The sequence below is a fragment of the Ammodytes marinus genome (assembly GCF_949987685.1).
Source record: "Ammodytes marinus genome assembly, chromosome: 8".
In the NCBI taxonomy this organism is placed as follows: domain Eukaryota; kingdom Metazoa; phylum Chordata; class Actinopteri; order Uranoscopiformes; family Ammodytidae; genus Ammodytes; species Ammodytes marinus.
Genome location: NC_137212.1, coordinates 28,451,374 through 28,470,383, shown reverse-complemented (window position 1 = coordinate 28,470,383; position 19,010 = coordinate 28,451,374). Strand labels below are relative to the sequence as shown.

At 43.0% G+C, this 19,010-nt stretch overlaps 2 protein-coding genes across 2 annotated transcripts in view; one reads left to right on the top strand and one right to left on the bottom strand.

The window, feature by feature from the left end:
• LOC307254237 (cyclin-dependent kinase-like 5) overlaps nt 1-9,716 on the top strand; it is a gene marked incomplete at its 3' end in the record, with an annotated part of 33,865 nt that extends 24,149 nt beyond the window's left edge. The window contains exons 10-19 of the mRNA XM_080032530.1: nt 885-965; nt 1,689-1,855; nt 2,900-3,941; nt 4,433-4,534; nt 4,974-5,079; nt 6,066-6,189; nt 6,582-6,687; nt 6,943-7,065; nt 8,532-8,690; nt 9,348-9,716. Coding sequence (XP_079888656.1) covers nt 885-965; nt 1,689-1,855; nt 2,900-3,941; nt 4,433-4,534; nt 4,974-5,079; nt 6,066-6,189; nt 6,582-6,687; nt 6,943-7,065; nt 8,532-8,690; nt 9,348-9,716 — 2,379 coding nt within the window. The remainder of the gene's footprint in view (nt 1-884; nt 966-1,688; nt 1,856-2,899; nt 3,942-4,432; nt 4,535-4,973; nt 5,080-6,065; nt 6,190-6,581; nt 6,688-6,942; nt 7,066-8,531; nt 8,691-9,347) is intronic.
• A 2,648-nt stretch (nt 9,717-12,364) lies between these two features.
• On the bottom strand, nt 12,365-18,604 carry LOC307254481 (retinoschisin-like; the record flags this gene model as incomplete). Its single annotated transcript, XM_080032875.1, has 6 exons — nt 12,365-12,517; nt 13,151-13,346; nt 13,434-13,575; nt 16,914-17,319; nt 17,735-17,760; nt 18,517-18,604. The coding sequence occupies 6 exons, from the start codon at nt 18,602-18,604 to the stop codon at nt 12,365-12,367; spliced, it is 1,011 nt and encodes a 336-aa protein (XP_079889001.1).
• Between the last annotated feature and the right edge of the window lie 406 nt (nt 18,605-19,010).

The window sequence follows — 19,010 nt, the reverse complement described above, 5'->3', positions numbered from 1 at the left end:
CAACACTTGGAAATATGTGACGTGAGAAGAACGGCTTCTGTTTTTTGTTTTTTTTTGGCAAACAATAGGGATTCACGAAAGAGAATTCCTGTCAAAATCAAAGGGTTGACACACGAAGATTGAAAGTGAAAAAAAAAAAACATCCTAAGTATACAATTCTACAGTCAATGTAATTTCAGGAGCAGCAGCATCTTCCATAAAAGGCCATAAAGCATGGCAGTGTCTACAAAACATTCCAAATCTCCCCAAGGAACTAAAAAAAAAGGTAAATAATACCTTTATGAACAAACACCAAATGTAAAACAGTTGACATAATGCTCAAGCAAACCAAAACAATAAGAACGTGACCTTAAACACTCAGGGTTTCATTCAGGAATGAGTCGGAAAAATCGTTCCCTCTCAACGAATCCCATTTTTGTTGGAGGAGCCCCTTGACGATAGCCTGATGTTTTCCAATTTCAGAAAATAGATTAAGTCTCTAAACCAGTGGGTATGAAAGGGAGAAACTGTACATTTCCAATTGGTCAATAATATGAATTATTCAAGCCAGGGGGGGGGGGAGAAGGTAATGAGGGGAAGAAATAATGCACTGAGAACCTTTTGTTCTATTTCAGCCCCAATCAGCTCTGATAAGGTATTAAAAATGTCTGTCCAGTATTTATGTGAGGATGGGCAAAGCCAAAACATGGACTCTGCCCTTTTAAACACAGCATTAACCTTTCCCAACACAGTTTGCTTTCATATCAATATGAACCGCCAGCTATTTGCATTAGAAAATAGTTTCAACCTGCTACATTTTGGTCGAGCAGCGATCATACCATCATATATCACTTATTGTGGTCGCATTTCTGGCTGTACTAATATTCACTGTATCTATGTTGTAGTTCCCTGCTGTGAACCACCCCCAAACCTTGGAGCGAAGATACCTGGGAATCATTGGCGGAGCCCTGCTGGACCTGCTGAAGGTATAGGCATCAGAGAGGGAATGCAGAGATGATTATTTTTTTTTCTGCCATTGATCGGGGTTGGAGTTTATTTCTGCTCAAATGCTCTGATGAAAACAACACCCTGTAACCATAAGAACTAAGACATTCTTCAGAAACGTGACCGTGCGATGCCTCTTCACTGCTTGGGCATCTAGCAGCTCGTCTCCTGCTTTCGGCACCGCTGTGTTTGCTGTGGCTGCACTGTAAACATGAGCTCGGTGTCAAGAATGTGGGCTGTGATTGTGCACTTGCGTTTTTTATTCCCTGCAGATAATGACTCACTGCTAACATCATGTCAATGTGACAGACCTCGGCAAGGACAGGCATCTCCCTAATCAATAATCCGGCATCCTTGAGTTGAGCTGAGATATTAATTTAACTGCCACTTTACATTTTTATTTTTTTTAAACTCCGAGTTGACATTTTGAGTGGATACATAGAGGATTCAGCTTTCATTAAAGTCCATGGAGACGAGTTATTAAAAATGGATTTGCGCAAGCAAAGAAGCAAATGTCAAAAAATCACACTTCACATCGTTTGGCTCGTTTGGAGACTGTGTGACACGATTAAATGTTGCAGCAGCCCGACTTTTATGATAATGGCCATGACTCATAATGTCATGACTGTTTCAGTTTTTCATGGAGGTCTGGGTGTTCCCGGTGTCTCACAGGCTGCCTCCCTCTCTGTGTGTCTGTGCTTTAGAACCTGCTGTTGCTACACCCGACAGAGCGCTTTCTGACAGAGCAGAGCATCAACCACCACGCCTTCCAGACCATGCGGCTGGTGGAGCGGCCGGGCCCACCCACGCCTACACCTGTACGCTCCTCCAAGAGAAAACCTCACCATGGAGACAACACCACCCCCAGCAGGTCAGCACTGCAGCGAGCACTGCTTTGAGCTGGCCGCTGACTCCCTGTTGTTCACATGCATAAGTAAATGTAATTTTCTTATGCAAATGTGACCGCTTGTTTTCAGTTAATAGCTGGCTTTGGGTCTATTGTCTGCACGATGTGCAGCAGACACTGTATAATAGGTTTGTGCAGAGGTTATGGCCCTTTGTAAGAGGATGCAGAAATGTTCACACTCAATTAAAAGCAATGAAACATGCACATGCAGACACACTGAATACAAACAGCATACAAGGTGTTGAGCATAAATTATAGGATAAAGGATACAAATATGAACAGTTAAAATATAATTTTATAGTGGGTTTGACCTGCATCAAATCATGTTAAAAACAGGGACTGCTGTGCTCCTGATACATTGAATATAATACAGTATTACCAATGATCCAATCTGTACATGTGTACTCATATACTAAATGTGGATTATATGAATAATACAAATGGATAAATATCCATCCCTAGCTTTTTTTTTTTTTCATTTAATAAAACATTGTTACACCTATTTTTTTAAGATGTTACAGATTCTGACCAAAGTCATCTGGTTAGCAGCTCCCACACATTGAAACAAAGAGCTTCATCTGTGAATCTTTGCTACATTTTGACTTTGCCCAGGATCAAACATTACACTCAAACATCTGTAAAAAGCCTTGTGCTTTGCAACTTACAGTATGAAGATTTATTCATTTATTTAAAGACTTGGATAGAATTGCCACATATTCCCTACGTAGGTTTCTGTGGCACAGCATAGAGAAAGACTTCACAATATACTGCAGATGATTTACTTACAGTAGATTAGGAAGAGTAGGGGACCTTAAATTGATCCTTGTGGAACCCCATCCATGATAATCCTTGATCTGATAAGGTGCCATTAATATCTGCACACTAAATATGATTATTTAAGTATGTTTTAACTAACTACTATGCCATCAGAACCAATAGCCTCCAATGTATTGCATTAAGTTGAAAGTTTGACGTACAGTATGTTGATTTTGCCGTTCCTCTCCTCAGGAGCCATGGAGGGAAGAGCTCAGGAAGCCACCGCTCCAGCAGCAGAGAGTGCTCTAGTTTGCCCCGGCACGAAGACCTCCACCCCAACAACGACGGCTTTCTCAATGGCAACATGCCCTCGGCCATCAACCTCAGTCCCACTCTACACCCCAAGAACTACCAGCCGCAGAGCTACAACCACTCCACCTCTCACAGCATGGACCTGGCCGGCAGCAACCTGCCTCATCTGCTCAGCCCCGGCGAAGCCAAGGGCAAGAGCGACTTTGAGATGAACATGGGCGCCAAGGTGTCCGATGGCCCTGGAGCCAAGTACCTCAAATCCAACTTCCGCTCGCAGCAGAACCGCCACTCCTTTGTGGAGGGGAAGACCAACACCCTTCAGTCGGGGGAGAAACACAGTCGACACAGTTACATGGAGTCCCACGGCTCCACGCCTTCCTCCTCTTCCAAGTTTGCCTACCTGAACTTATCCAAGAGCCACGGCACGCTCAGCGACGCAAAGTCGGTGGGGAACTTAAATGACTTGCATCTGTATGCAGATGAGCCGACAGCGCGCTACTTTCCATCAAGCTGCCTGGACCTCACGGCACCGGGCAGCCCAGCATCCCGGCGGGTTGACAGGCTTAAACCTTCTGGCAGAGGGAGCACGCGCACGGAACGAGAGAGCAACACCCTGGACTCGTCCTACCGGCGCTCCTCCGTCCGCCACAAGGCTTCAGAGGAGGCCAAGGCACCAGATGCCCTGGAGCAAGGGGAGAGTGGCGTGGAGAGGAGCCACGCACACTCCCTGTCCGCCCCACACGACCCTCTGCCTTACGGCCAGGGATACTCCAGCCCCTTCTCCTCCCAGCAGCGCCCGCACCGCCACTCCATGTACGTACGGAGGGACCACCAGAGGACCCACGCGGGGGACGAGGGGCTGGCGGTGGGGCAGGGCGCGCCCACCAGAGCCAGCAGCCTCCAGCTCCTGTCTCCACAGCTGCAGCACCGCACGCTGCCTCGCCACTCTGGGGGCTCGTCCAGAGAGGAAGACATGAGTAGGGTCAGTCATCATCAGCCCACATCAAAACTATCAAACCTTAAGGAAAGCCTAAGCCTACGTGATTTAGTCATATCAAATGCCTACACCAGGTTGTGTTGGATAACTCTGCCTCGCTCTCAGTTGCTACAACAATGCATCCAGGTTTTTTTTATATTCTAGTGCCATCTGTAAATATCATGATCTGGGTTTTTAAATACAGTCCATGGTCCAAGTTTTCAGACAGATCTTGTCTGTCAGTTTCCCGGGACTTGTAGGGACTGCAGGATTAAGAGAACTACAGCTTCATTATATATGAACACTGCACATGTTAAGAGTAAGAGTGTGGCTGTCTTGTTAGGACATATACAGTGATACAGTCCTGTTACCTGTATAATTATAAACTGTACATACACGTATAGTATATATATAGTTTGTGCATGTGTACTTGTATGTGTGTGTGTGTGCTGCAATGCTGAGCTCACTTCACGCTTCATGCTTGTCTCCATTAACAGAGCGAACAGGCACCCACTGAGGTCCCCCACAGCAGACCCCCAATAAGGGACTCCACAAGGGACAACACCGCATCTTTTCACACGCAGCGGCAAAAAAGCGAGGTCCGACATTCTGCCTGCACCCACCATTGCACACCCACATCCGCGCTCGCACTAGCAGTAGACTGGATGTGGGTGGATACTGCTGTCATGAACTGCTCTCTCTCTCTCGCTCTCTCTCTCTCTCTCTCTCTCTCTCCTTTTCTGTCTCTGTGCATCAGATGCCTCTTCATTTTTCCCTGCGTGCTTTGCTTCCTTTTAATGTGACTCTTTATGATAGCACAGTGGAGCTTGTCTCCGCAGCACATCTCAGTTTGATTCCGGGATACATTTATAGCTTCTACAGATGTTGTCTTATTGTAATGAACACGTCTGAATCAATACGCCTACACTGCTTTTTTTACCCCCTGATATTTCAGGTAAAATCAGCTCAGCTAGAGAGGCATGCAAATGAGTTGACCTTTTTAGTTTGTATGTGACTTGGTGTTCTGCTGTGACTCAGGTTGGCTTATATCATGACCAGCAGACAGAAGATGGAGGCTCCTCCAAAGAGAACCGCAACATCTACAGTGAATCCATGCCGAGGAGGGTGGGCAGCTTCTACAGAGGTGGGTTTAGTCAGACTGAGGTCTTCTTTCTCTGGAGATCAACACGTCAATTCAGTCTTAAGCGTCAGACACTCCAATGCAGTTTACAAAAATCATAAATGTTGGAATACAGTATACCAGGTCTTACTTTATTATTACATTTATGATTTTTTTTGTTTGTTGATAATGTCATTATTGACAACAGCATCCTTCAAATACTCCATATTCCCACCTTTACAAGATGTCTGAGCCTGATACTAATATAGATGATTGATTGTATTGAAAATGTTATTAATTAAAAAACATATACAACATGTGTGTGATGGGACACAGATATGAACTGCGCTGTACGTTGTAGAGACACTGTTTCTAAATCACCTCAAACACGTATTTGGCACTTCTTGGCGAACATGTACTCAAACACTAATGTATCAGCGATAAACTGCTATCTAAATTATTCTGATGGCGTTGTGACAATCCAGGATATTGCATCCATTGCTCTCAGTCCATTAATGTGTGTGTCTGAGATCCACTGGGCCACTTGAGTACACTGGCTGTCTGCCACAGTGTCTTTCTGATCAGAACACAAACAGACAGACCTCAGCTCTATGAGTAATGTTTACATGTGAACAAAAATATACTTGTGTTAAGCTCAGGAGGAACATTTTAGATGACAAAACGTATACAGTATTTTCTGTATAAAGTTAATTACAGTTGGTATAGGCTAAAAACCCCGAATATATCGGGTCGTGAGAAGATAACAAGTGTCATATATTTGACATAATAATAATAATGATAAAATTCAATTTAAGGGGATAATTGTGCTCCAGACATTTATATTCTTAATCCCTAATAACATCTACAATTTTTAAATATTTTTACTTTTAAACACAACAGCAGTTAATATTGGAAGACGGTCTTTGCTCCCACTTCTCAAGAATCACTGATATGTATTTAAAAAAAGTTCTTAAATGTGAATGAATGTATTTGTTGTGTTTGTTGAACAGTCCCTTCTCCCCGGCCAGACAACTCCTTCCACGACAGCAGGGGTCAGAGTCGTGGTTCTGGCCTGTCCGGGGACGGCACCAGTATGACCAACCACTCCAAGCGTCAGCCCGCATTCGACCCCTGGTACTTATCTCTTCCAAACTAGTTCTACCGAAATTCAACCAAATAATGTCTTCTAGTCATTTACACACATTTGTTCTTTGTACATTGCTCTGTGAAACAATTGTTTTAGGCAAGGCAAGTTTATTTCTATAGCACAATTCAGACACAAGGCCATTCAAAGTGCTTTACAGGGGCAAGATTGAAATACGTAATACACATTAGAACAGCGAATGAATAGAAATAAAACATTTAAATACGATAACATTTCAGGTTAAAATGGAAGCCGATCTGATTGTCCATACAGGTCACATGGCATAGTGGGGATTTGACAGAAATTGCCAGGTGTTATTGGGAGTTTATTTTTTAAGGTCAGGACATTCTCCTCAGTAATATCCCTTTGTCTTCCTGTTCAGGACGGGCCCAGATACTGTCGTGCTCAACCCCTCTGAGCCCTCCAAAGAGAAGGAGAAGCAGGGTTTCTTCAGAGCAATAAAGAAGAAAAAGAAAAAATCCCAAATGGTAACTTGGCGTGTGGTGCACCTTTTCAGGACGTGAGCCAATGTCTGGATGCACTGTGTTTCATGCATTAATGTCTATTGATGTCAATACCTTGTTTGTGAAGCTGCCTGTCTACATACTGTACCTCCCTCTGCTTTCCCCAGACGTTTACATGCTTTGACCTTATAAGACAAGAGATAAAGTCATTTCTTCTGGTTGTTGTCACGTGCTTCATGTCTTTCCCTGTGCCACCAGTCATGTGCCTCTTTATTACAGATGCCCGTCCCAGAAGGAAGGCCTCCTGTCATCAGGAAATGTCTTTTCCCTCTGTTTAGCCCAAAGAATAACATAAAGCATAGCGCTTCTGTGAGAGTCCTCCCTGTACTGTCCTCTCCCATGGTACATCACTGTTTTTACACTCTCCTCACTCACCTCCTAACTCCACCACGCCATCCGACTCACACCGCATGCATTAACAAACCCATGATCAAGGCTGCTTTTTATATTGTTCCATTTAAAGCTTGGACCGCACTGTTTTTGTTAGTATGGCGGAAATTCATTCCCGTGATAATGTGTCATCAACGTCAACCAGTCAGATCCATCTATGTGGGTGTATTATCAGTTGATAATCGTCACAATTCTGATATTTCGATCACTTCATTGATTTGAATTCATTGATTAATTGATTAAAAGTTCCAAGTTACTCGTGGGATGAATGGATCTGGCTGGGTGTTTTAGTTTTTTGGTCCCTGTTTATATGAATCACACGTATTTAAGCCGCAGCCCAAACAACAGTATGTTTCTGGTTCTGAGCCGAGGAGCACTTCAGGAACATGAGATTTTAACGTGCCTCGTAAACTCATGACGTTTTTACTGCTTACCGACATCATCCACTTTGATTTGCGTTTGACTTCTCTGCCCTTCAAATGAAAAAATAAATAAACACCAGGACTGGATTTTGCATCATAGATCAGGCTCACAGTTTCTAAATTTGAAAAATGTTATGAACAATTCGACATGATGAAGTGGCAGTAATGGTTTCTTGCGTTGACACAGGTGTTTGAGACTCATTCTTCACCTCACATTTCTATTTATATGTGACAGTCTGCTCAGACGGCAAGAGACAGGGTGGATTTGAGCTGATGAAAGCACAAATAGACTAAACGCAATCTGGCCCAGGAAGAAAAATGGTGTTTGCCGTGTGATACAGTTGATCATTTGAAAATACTAAGGCTTTAGTTCTCCGGTGGGTTGTATAACTGTCTAAAGAAAACACCCCAAAACAAAAGGATACCTCTCTCCTCTCTCTCCTCTCTCCTCCTCCTCAGATCAGTGAAGGCTCAGGTTTTTTCTGCATGTTTCTGTTTTTAATCCGTCTGACATCACCGCACTCGAGACCAAACAATGCCAAAAATAACCCCTCGCACTTACATGCTCAATCAATTAACAGATGTAAAGGACAACAGGAAAAGCACAAGTATAGATAACAAATGTCTAAGTAGGAGTCCTTATGAAAGCCTGCCATGGAAACATCTGTTGTTTTATTTCACCGCAGACAAACACGGTGTGTGTGTGTGTGTGTGTGTGTGTGTGTGTGTGTGTGTGTGTGTGTGTGTGGGGGGGGGGTGGGTGTGGGTGTGTGTGTGTGGGTGGGGGTGGGGGTGGGTGTGTGTGTGTGTGTGTGTGTGTGTGTGTGTGTGTGTGTGTGTGTGTGTGTGTGTGTGTGTGTGTGTGTGTGTGTGTGTGTGTGTGTGTTTCTTGTTGTCCTCTACACTCTGTAGAACCTTTTTTTTTTGTGTCACCGTAGTTTTGGATAGAGTTAGTTTTGGACACATGAAATGATATCTGCTGCCGATGTTTGAAAGGTTCCTAGTGAAGGAGGGGTGGAGGCCGTCATCCAGAAGACCTCCAGGTCCTCGGCTCACCAGAGCAGCCGCCACAGGTCCCGGGACAAGAGCAGAGACCGCGACCAAGAGAGGGACAAGGACTGGCCGCCTGACAAACTGTCCGACTCACACTCCCAGGTAAGGTTCCTAGTGTTTCCTCTGTGCATGGTGTATAAGGTGAGACGTTGCAGGCAAATAAATAGTTATTTTTTAAGGACTGGTCAAATTTGAAGCTTTACTTCCATATCATACCTTATTTCATACCAGCATAAATGAAAGGGTCCAAGGTAACACTTTACAATAAGGTACACAAAATTGTTTTACCTATTAGTTACCTACTTACATTTTTTATTTTTTTTTACCTACTATTTACCTACTAAAATGTACATTTAGGTGTTCATTTGGCTAAACCTTGTCTGTTTGCGTCAGTGTATTTCTCCTCATTATCGCAACATTAGTTGTTTAAATACTCATCATTCTTAGCACTTTTCTGAAGGTTATCAAAGAAGGACCTGTTCGTATGATGTTAATTGTCTGACTTATGATACATTTAGTTCTTATAAAAATGCGTTAGATTTAATTAGATGCAATTGTATGCATAATTAGTTAGATATTGCCAAAGTTGCATATTTAGTCAAACATTTCTGAAAATATTATTATGTATATATTTCTTTATGTAAGTAAACAACTTGCAGAGTTAAAAAGTTGACCTTATATTCAGCTGCAGTGCCTCCCTAAAAATGAATTGATTGACATGTGTTGTTCATCCGTCACGTGTCCCTCCCCTCCCATCAGAGTCAGCCACTGAGGTCCCTGCGCAAACTCCTGCACCTCTCATCCTCGTCCTCCAACCAGACCGCGCCGTCGTCTGACATGCGCTACCAGCCGCTGCCTAACCCCGCCTCGGCTCAAGGTGGTTTCACGGACTCACGGGGTCACACGGGGGTCGCTACGCCCCAGCTAAAGAGCCGACAGACAGCCTACCCTCTGCCCACACAGCTGGAGTCCTCCGGCTGGCACCCCTCCGCCCTGGGCCGCCCCGAGGGGAACCCCTACCCGGAGCAAATGGGCATCAAGGACAGAGGACAGAACGGCCACGGCTTCGGACGGCCCTCCAGGTCTCGTATGCCAAACCTCAACGACCTGAAAGAGACGGCTCTGTGATCTCTGACAAACCCCCCCACACCCACCCACACACACACACACACACACACCTGCTCTCACCATCCACTTCAGACTCCTTCGTTTCCCCTCTGTTGCTCCTACACGTAACGTGCGTAAAAGTACACACACACACACACACACACACACACACACACACACACACACACACATCAAAACACAGGTACCAAACCATCAGTCTGCTTGCAAACAGGCCAAAAGCCTTTTTACGTCTTCATTTTTTTTTAAAGCGTCCATGTTTGATAGACTTTATATTATAATTCTGTAATTCTGATTATAATTTGTATTATAAAGTAAATATATTACAAATGAAATAAATATATATATATATATAAATGGATAGATAAAGTGTAGATTTAAGTGTAAGTATTTTTTGTTTCTTTTCAACATAGAAATCTAGTAAGTTTTTCTGCGTAGTATTTCCTTAGGACCGTCTCAGCTGGCATTCTAAACCGATCAAGTTGTTGCAATAGAGGTTGGTGATGTTAGTAAATGTGTTCATCTCGACAAAGTGTTGTCTCTCTTGGCTCTGGGCTTAGTTGACTCCTGATGGGCTCAGTCTGCTCAAAGCAGTCTTGAATGAAAGGAAGGTAAATGTAGTGCTGTTAAGTTTTTCTTAGCTGGCACTGGCACATCTTTGAATCCTAAATCCATTTCTTGTTCTTTTTTGGGGGGAGATATTTAGGTTTTTATGTCATTTTGTAATGCAGCCATTTTAACACACACTTCAGTGCCATAATAGCGACAGAAAGCCTAACCTACGTTGCCCTCTGTGGGATTTAAAGAAGCACTGCAGCTACTGTTTTCTGACTGAGCTCATCACGCACTTACTAACATCTCTAGGCACTGACTTCACATTCACCATATGTGTAAATCATTATGATCCTATATATTATAGACAAATGTTATACAAGTTAAAAATATGGTTACACCTCAGAAAGGGAGCAAACGTTAGGCCTTTAACTTATACAGACTATACAGACAATCCTTTTGTTTGTAATGTGATCAAGAATAATTTACTGAAATGTTAACTCATGTAAAAGTGTTTTTCCTCATAAGCAACTTCCAGCTGGCTCTACTTTTACGTCTCATCAGTTAAAGAAATTCACTAAGGCATCCAAAACATTTTATTAGGTTTAACTGCTGTAAGAATCTATCTAACCCTTTGCCTTCGACATTTTGTTAACTATTTTTGACTGGTAATCTATTTATTTGAGTCTCTTTATTACTTTATGCCAGCGACCTATTTTTCTAATTATTCATTATTTTTAATTTTATTCAAACCATTTCCCTTTTAAGGAACGTTTTAGACTTTTCTACAAACCTGCCAATGTTTCATGCATTCTCAATCGCACCACCTGAATGCTTAGTCAAAACATGGACATGTGTTTTTGCAATCAAATCATCATAGTTTAAATGTGTGTATTAGTTCTGCTGCTCTACAATGCAGAAGCACCCCCAATGCGTGACATCACGCACCCCCCTGGTTTGGAATCACTGCACTAGTGGGGGTTTTATTTTACGAAGTGATTGCGCACACTGAGCCACCTGGGACTAGCTTTGAAAGAATTCCTAATATTTAAAAAACTGCAGTGGGGGCAGGAGCTCTGTGATGTAAGATGGTTTCTGTCTGGGATAAAGTGCCATGAAAGAATCTTGGCAGGCATCTGAGATTATTATTATTTTTTTTTAATGTTGCACTTTGAAGAGACTGGTTGGCTCAGCAATATAGCTGCTACTCTGTAAATTCTTCCCCTCACGTCATGTGTCATCATGTGCGTGACGTTATGAAGACCCAAGTCTCACCACAGTAAACACAGCAAGTCCAGACATGGCCTATTATATCTTGTATTGTGTACTGTGCATTCTGTGAGGACTCTGTTGTATTCACACACAATACATTTCTGTCTTTGGTTCATTGTTTTTTTTTTGCTGCAGGAGCACTGTTGTATTATATTAATACTGATGTGTGACTTCTTGTTTTTTTGGTAATATTTATAACAGAGGATGTTCATCAACAGTTTAAATGAAATCAAGTATTAAGTTTGTGCTTTTATTACAGACACAAATCAGTAGCATAGTCAGTGTTTATCTGCTGTTTTTCTCCCCCCCCCTTCCCCCAAACAGAGCATTTACATGAGACAACATAAAACAACAAATGAATGCTTAACAATTTTAGAAAATCCATGTTTACATATATAAATCTCAAATAAAACAAGCTCATTTCATTGTTATGGTCTTTTAACCCGGAGAATATTTTCTGGAAAGTGCTTCTTCTGAGGAAAAGAAAAAATTAAGTTAAATGGAATCTTTTCTTCACGTACCATGCCTCCAAATATTGCACATTTTTAAACTGGATTCCCGCTGTATGCTCTGAAGGAAGGTGTCCCAATTTTGTATTTGAAATACTAATAATATTTTAAATCCTTACAGATTTTAAGATTGATTTTTAAGGTGCATCAAAAGGGCAATAAAACATGTCCACCACCAACCTGCCTCACCAAAGAAAGACAGACAAAGTTTTGTGATGGATCTTCAAGTGCTGGACCCAATGTCCCTCTTTTTTGGCAAGCTGCATGTTGACAGGGGCAGGAGGATGGACTGGGGCCTGGGGCTGAGTGAGTACAGTATCAGGTACACTTGGCCATGCACATCAGTAGCTCCATCCTCACAGCTATGCGGGTGTGCCAGCCCAGCGGCAGCAGGCGGATGTAACGGGCTACCATGGGCGGGCGCAGCAGGTTCTGCACCGTGGACACGCGGTCAGAGTTCCCATAGAAGACCTAAAGAGTAGAAAAGCAAAGAGAACTATCACTGTCCTCAGACTGATTCTACTCATTTGTCTCAAACTATTATTTTCCCTGAAGTGTCTTTAATTAGATATTTGGTAGTCCTTTATTTATGCCGACTAAACACTGCCATGGTTCAACTTTGCTGTGGACAATAAGCCGAAAAAGAAGTTGAAAACTGAAGTTCCCAGTATGGGTCAAACTACTACTGGGGCGATCTGACCACTACACCACGAGCGCCACCCCTTTTTAAAATGTGCATCGTTTCAGTTCTAACCCCCATAACAAAGAGCCCACGTCCTCTTTAGAGTGATTAACACGCCAGCCCTCCAACACAGCACTTCCATCAGTTTACTTATTTGAGTCGGTGTGAACAAATAGAAACCTGGATTGACAGAGGACAAGCCTTAAGTATTGCTTTCAATAGGAAAATAACAATAGAGCAACAGTGACAAGTGGCACTGAATCTGACATCCCTGATGTCACTTGATAGAGGGGCTGACAGCAATAGATATGACTGCATCTCTGCTGGTGACAGATTAATAGAGTCTGACAGGAATCACAGACTTCTTATCATTGGTTGCATGATTCCACAGTGGTACATTAAGCCCTATTCTGTGCACTCACCCTGTTGTTTCCTGTGGCGTCTTTGTAATAGACCCAGTTGAGCGTTTCCACAGTGCGATACTGAACGCTGTATTTAGTGATCCACTCGTCAGCATCACAGCGGCCCTGGGTGAGGATGCCTGAGACCACGCCCACCTCCTGCAGGTCAATCTGGATCCACTGGAACGGATCGTTAAACTTGGAGAGCCACGCGCACCTAACGATGGAAAGAACACATTCACTGCTGCTGTAGTGTCTTCACAGTGGTAGTAAACAGGGACTAGGACTTGGGTTCCTTACGTACCCAAAGCCTTGGTTGTTGAGGCGACCCTTGGTGGGGGTCCAGGAGGAGTACCAGCCGACGAGCTGGTCCTGATTGGAGCAGGTGATCTGCTCAGATGACACAGATCCAGATTCAAAGCCCAGGGCTCTGTGGTAAGGGCATTCTGTGGAGGACAGACAGACGCTTTACTGTGCCATCCAAATATTCTGATTGTGACACCTGGGAGAATTTGTATTCTTTTGATAATTGCATTCGCCTGAGTGAAAGTGATAGGTGACACTTTAAGAGTAATGCAAAAAAAAAGTTGCAAGTGAAAAATGTATAAGGTCCACCTTCCACCTGTGATAAGCACACCAAAATATACCCCTGAATCTAACTGGCAGTTAGGTTTAGGGGTATGGCAGTTAGCTTCAAAACTGTAGTTAGATTTAGGGCCAATCAAGAAGACTTTTTGGAATGTGGGGCTTAAAGAGAAAGGCTCTGAAATGGAGCGTTTCAGCCAGATTTTGCAATGGCACTGTGAGAAATATAAATGTTATGGAAACCCAAATTACTATTTTGAACCTTAAAATGAATTGAGTTACTAAAATGGTTACAATCGAAATTTGTCTTTCCGCATATCCCCTCTCAAGTTACCACACTTCGGAGGGGGTCAGAGCACAGGGCCAGCCGTAGTACAGCGCCCCTGGAGCAGTTTGGGGTTAAGTGTCTTGCTCAAGGCACGATGGTAGAGATGGTGGGCACCGTAGACGTAATACCAGCCACTGCTAGTTTTACAACTAACACCCTCCTGTCCGGTGCCAGGGATCAAACCAGCGACCTCATGGTTACTGGTCGGCCACCTTTCCTCTAGGCTATCCTACCACCCTGAGCATATGAGCATATGTTACCTTTAATCAAGTTCAACAATATACAGCCTAATGCCCCTGTAACATTTGAATGGCATCAGGATATCACCCTCTAATAGTATTGCGGTCAGCCTTCTTGGTTGTGCTGAACTCCCTCACTAGCATCTGACTCTCTGAAGGCTTGCGTGATAAGGCAGAAGACAAAGTTTGGGTCACGGTCTGATTTGTGCTTCCTTGTCCGGTATCACGCTGCCAGGTTTAGGGCGCACCCTATTTTAGGCTCCCTAATCTGCTCATCACATTTCTGCAGGGGTAATGAGATTACCTCACGGCACTTACCCGTCCACGCCTACTTCCTCACAGGTGACCAGAAAGTGATCAGATTCCTAACCCTAACCCTAACCCTAACGCTAAATAGGAACATGGCTTAAAAAATAAGTAACATGGCCGTGCACAGACATCTTGGGGGCAATGGCTCAAGCTAAAAAAAGAAGGCACTAACCCCACCAGCACGCACTATTCCCACCCTGATGTTATCACAGCACTGTCATCTATAGTCACATGCTTTGTTCATAACTGAGAACCTGTTTATATTCTACTGAAACACTGATTCACAAGTAAAACACTGATTTGACACTTTTTTTTTTACAAAAGTAAAGCAGTCAGTGTGCAGTTGTTTGGACTAATTCAGTTTGGCGGTTTCTCTGAGAAAGACAGTTAGGAAGGATGCAATTCAATTAATTCATTAATTGACGGAGCCAAGATTAGGTTGAGGGGCATTCGAGGACACAGCCAGGAACCACCAGGTGCGTGATCCATCAAACCAGCTGGGGCTCTCTTTGAGCCTGTAGGACACACTGCTGGCCTCCATTTATCTTCACATGTGTGAGGTTCCCTACAATGTCCTTCATATCATTTGCATCCCGGTTTTTCACTTTTAAAAAATAACTTCCTGTACTGATGCTCACTTATGTTGGAACATTGGACTAAATTGTATATGCTCCTTCATTGGACAATCCTTCTCGTGAAGATCTGGACTTGAAGGGGACAAGCTGCAATGGTTGGCTAGGTTGGGGGTGGGAGGTTATCTTTCACATTTGTTAGTATTTGAATAATACATCTTATATGTTTGTATATAGTTGGTCCAATAGATGCTGTAAAAAAATTACATGGTTGAGTGAAAAAAAAACAATATAATTTGCTAAAAAAATTTAAAAAATCCTGCCGCCCCACCTCCAAAAAACCAAAGCTGCTGGCGGCCTGGCTCTACCAAACTTTAGTTTTTACTATTGGGCTGCTAACCTGCGCTGCCTTTCATTTTGGTCTTTCTTTCACAATCAGCCCAATTGTCTTGACTGGTTAGCCATGGAATTACATACAGATGATAATATGTCCGTGCCTGCATTACTTGGATCCCCACTTCCACTCCCCTCGATTAAATCTTTAAAAAATCCGGTGGTTAAACACTCTCTAAGGATATGGGTTCAATTGAGGAAATATTTTGGGTTGCATAACTTCTCCCTGCTGAGACCTATTGCATCAAACCACCTTTTCAGACCATCAACCCAAGATCCTGTCTTTAAAGAATGGCATAAGAAGGGTATTGTGCGCTTCAAGAGCCTGTATATGGGTAACACTCTAGCATCATTTGAACAACTAAGCAAAAAATTTGGTCTTCCAAGGTCAGATTTTTTCAGATATTTGCAAACAAGACATTTTGTGCTATCCAAATTGACCAGCTCTTCTATACCAGCAGACACAACCCTTGTTGATTTTGTTCTTTCTATCAACCCATCTCAAAAGAGATGGGTTGATCTCTGCGTTCTATGGCAGGATGCTGGATCTAAGACATGCCTCTATGGACAAGATCAAAGCAGCATGGGAAGGGGACCTGGGCTTTTCTTTAGCGGAAGATACATGGAGCTCCATTCTTAAACATGTTAATTCCACCTCTATGCGCTCGACATTGCCTGATCCAATTCAAAGTGGTTCATAGGGCTCATATCTCAAAAGCCTTTAAGATGTAACATCTATGAAGCCTCTCTACTTCATATGTATTGGTTGTGCCCCATCAGCCTTAACAAATTCTGGGAAGAGGTCTTGCAGACATTATCTCAGGTGTTAAACATCAAGTTGGAAACAAAACCTCTAATTGCACTGGTCACTGACGAGGTGGTTGGATTAACTGCAGTTAAGCGACGTACTATATCTTTTGCCTCTCTTCTGGCCCGGCAAACCATTCTGCTGAGGTGGAGGGAACCTGTCCCGCCCACTCATACACAATGGCTGAGAGATGTTATGTCCTGTCTTAAGCTAGAAAAAATTAGATACTCGCTTTGGCATTCCAAATTCCAATGCAGGGTTTCAGAAAGCATGGGGACCTTTTCTGGGCTCATTCCAGGCTTTGTGAACTGGCAGTGACTTGGGAGGGATTTTTTTTTTTTTTTATGTTTCTTTTATTGTTTGTTTTGAAGTGTCATAAGTTGTTTTTTATCTGTTATTTTCATTTCAACCTGTGTGTAACAAGGAACACCCTGGCACTTGCCATACCATAAAACCAAATAAAGAGATTTTGATTTAAAAAAACATCCTGCCGCTATAGCATCAACATAAGCAACATGCCATAAGTCAATGCAGGTGACCATAACCTCACCTGGCATGCAGGCCAGTGGGATATCCTGAGGTTGTGGCGGTGGTGGCGGGGGCAGTGAGGAGGTCATCAACAGGACAGGCTGGCTGACAGAGGGGCTGGCTGTGGGTGATTCACAGTCACAGGTGCAGGCTTTGACGTTGTTGGTCCATGTCTCAATCACCTGCTGGTCCTCTACCTCCTCCTCCAACTCCTCTTCTGCCTCTTCCTCCGCCTCAACCCCTCCATCCTCCTCCCCTCCATCTTCCTCCCCTCCATCCTCCTCCCCTCCATCCTCCTCCCCTCCATCTTCCTCCCCTCCATCTTCCATCCCTCCATCCTCCTCCTGCTGAAGCGGCTCTGCTTCCACCTCCACCTCTTCCTCCTCTAACTCTAGCGGCTGTTCCTCTTCTGGGATGACTTCATCTTCCTGAAGGACACACAGGTCAAGGGACGAATACGTACACACGACGGCCCTAACACAAACGCACACACACAGGCTACCCTGCTGCGAACACACCACCCCCATTCACATCCAAATGCCCAATCTGTGAATGGGCATTTTTATTTTTATTTTTTTTGTTAATTTTTTTTAATTTTTTCACTCGCTGCCTGCCACTGCCATTGCCTGTACTGGCTGTCACCAAAAGTATTGTCCGCTGCCCTGCGTCTTGTCTTGTCTTGTCTTGTCTTGTCTTGTCTAGCATGTCAAGCTTTCTTAACACTAGATAAAAAGTGAATGATAAAAAGTGCCAAAGTAAATCTAGAGTTTGCTCCAAGAGTGAGCTCAATCAAGTCACATTTCAAACTTCTTTCAGGCATTTATATGAATGGGCTCTTCTTACCTCCTGGGAGTGGACATTGTTCAGGGCTGTGGCACATCAGCAGATGCATGAAACGTAGGGACAGATGGTGAGTTACAATGTGAAAGATAAAACCACATTTTACGGAACAGCGATCATAAAATCATGAGTATCATAACAACAAACTAATTAACTACAAACATTCATTAATAAGTTGTTTGCTTGTTCTTATAATGTGGCCGACATGCCTGGGACAAACTTCTCTAATTGTTCTGTGTGTGTGTGTGTGTGTGTGTGTGTGTGTGTGTGTGTGTGTGTGTGTGTGTGTGTGTGTGTGTGTGTGTGTGTTATCAGGAGAAACACCAATTTAGGTTTAAAGTATACGCTCTTGTATTATTGAAGAAAAAAACTTTTTTTGATAATCACAAACAATGCATGTCTCAATGGCTACCACCAACAAACCTCTCCCTAATCAAACAATGGTCAGTTTCAAAATGATGTATTGCAGAAAATGGATTTGCATTATCTAAAAAAGAAAAGGCAGAACAGTGAAGCTGCAATTAAGATTGAATTGTGTATATGTCACGCAGGTGCACAGTGTGACTTACCCAGACATAAAAGCAGAAGGAACACCACGGCACCACATCGAATTTTGACCTCCATCTTCCTCCTCAGCTGTGCCGGAATGCGGTGTGTGTGTTTGTGTGTGTGTGGGTGATACCTAACGCTAGTAGATAGGATTACTGTAATCCACAGGCCTGACTTTTCTAATACTCTTTATTGGACTTGAGACACCTCCCTTTGGCCCGGACATTGTACTGCACCTGTGTGGTCAAGAAGATCCAACACTCCATGAACTTCATTGAAAGCCAGCATCACTCTGATGGTTACAACACCATCAACTGTCAACATTACAACCTATTCATGTGTTTTGAATTTACAATGACATGTTAGAAAAAGGTCTAGGCAGACTAAGCCAGTCACTATCCCATACCACTAATTTAATAATTTAAGATATCCTTGTTGCCTATGTGTCCCACATTGTATGTGTGCCTCTGCGTATCACCATCTGATTAATAAAAGGATATGGCAAAGTCAATTTTAAAAAATATCGCCAAGAGATAAATGAGAAGATTGAAGATATAGGCTACCACCGATCTTTCATCTTTGTATTCTAACTTTAAAAAATGCTTATTATGACATACAATGGTAAAAACAATTTACATGCAACCACCAATTTAAAAAGGCTAATTACACATTCATAAAATAGGTGAGAAATGGTTTACATATCTGTTATTGAGAAAGAAAATAAAGTCTA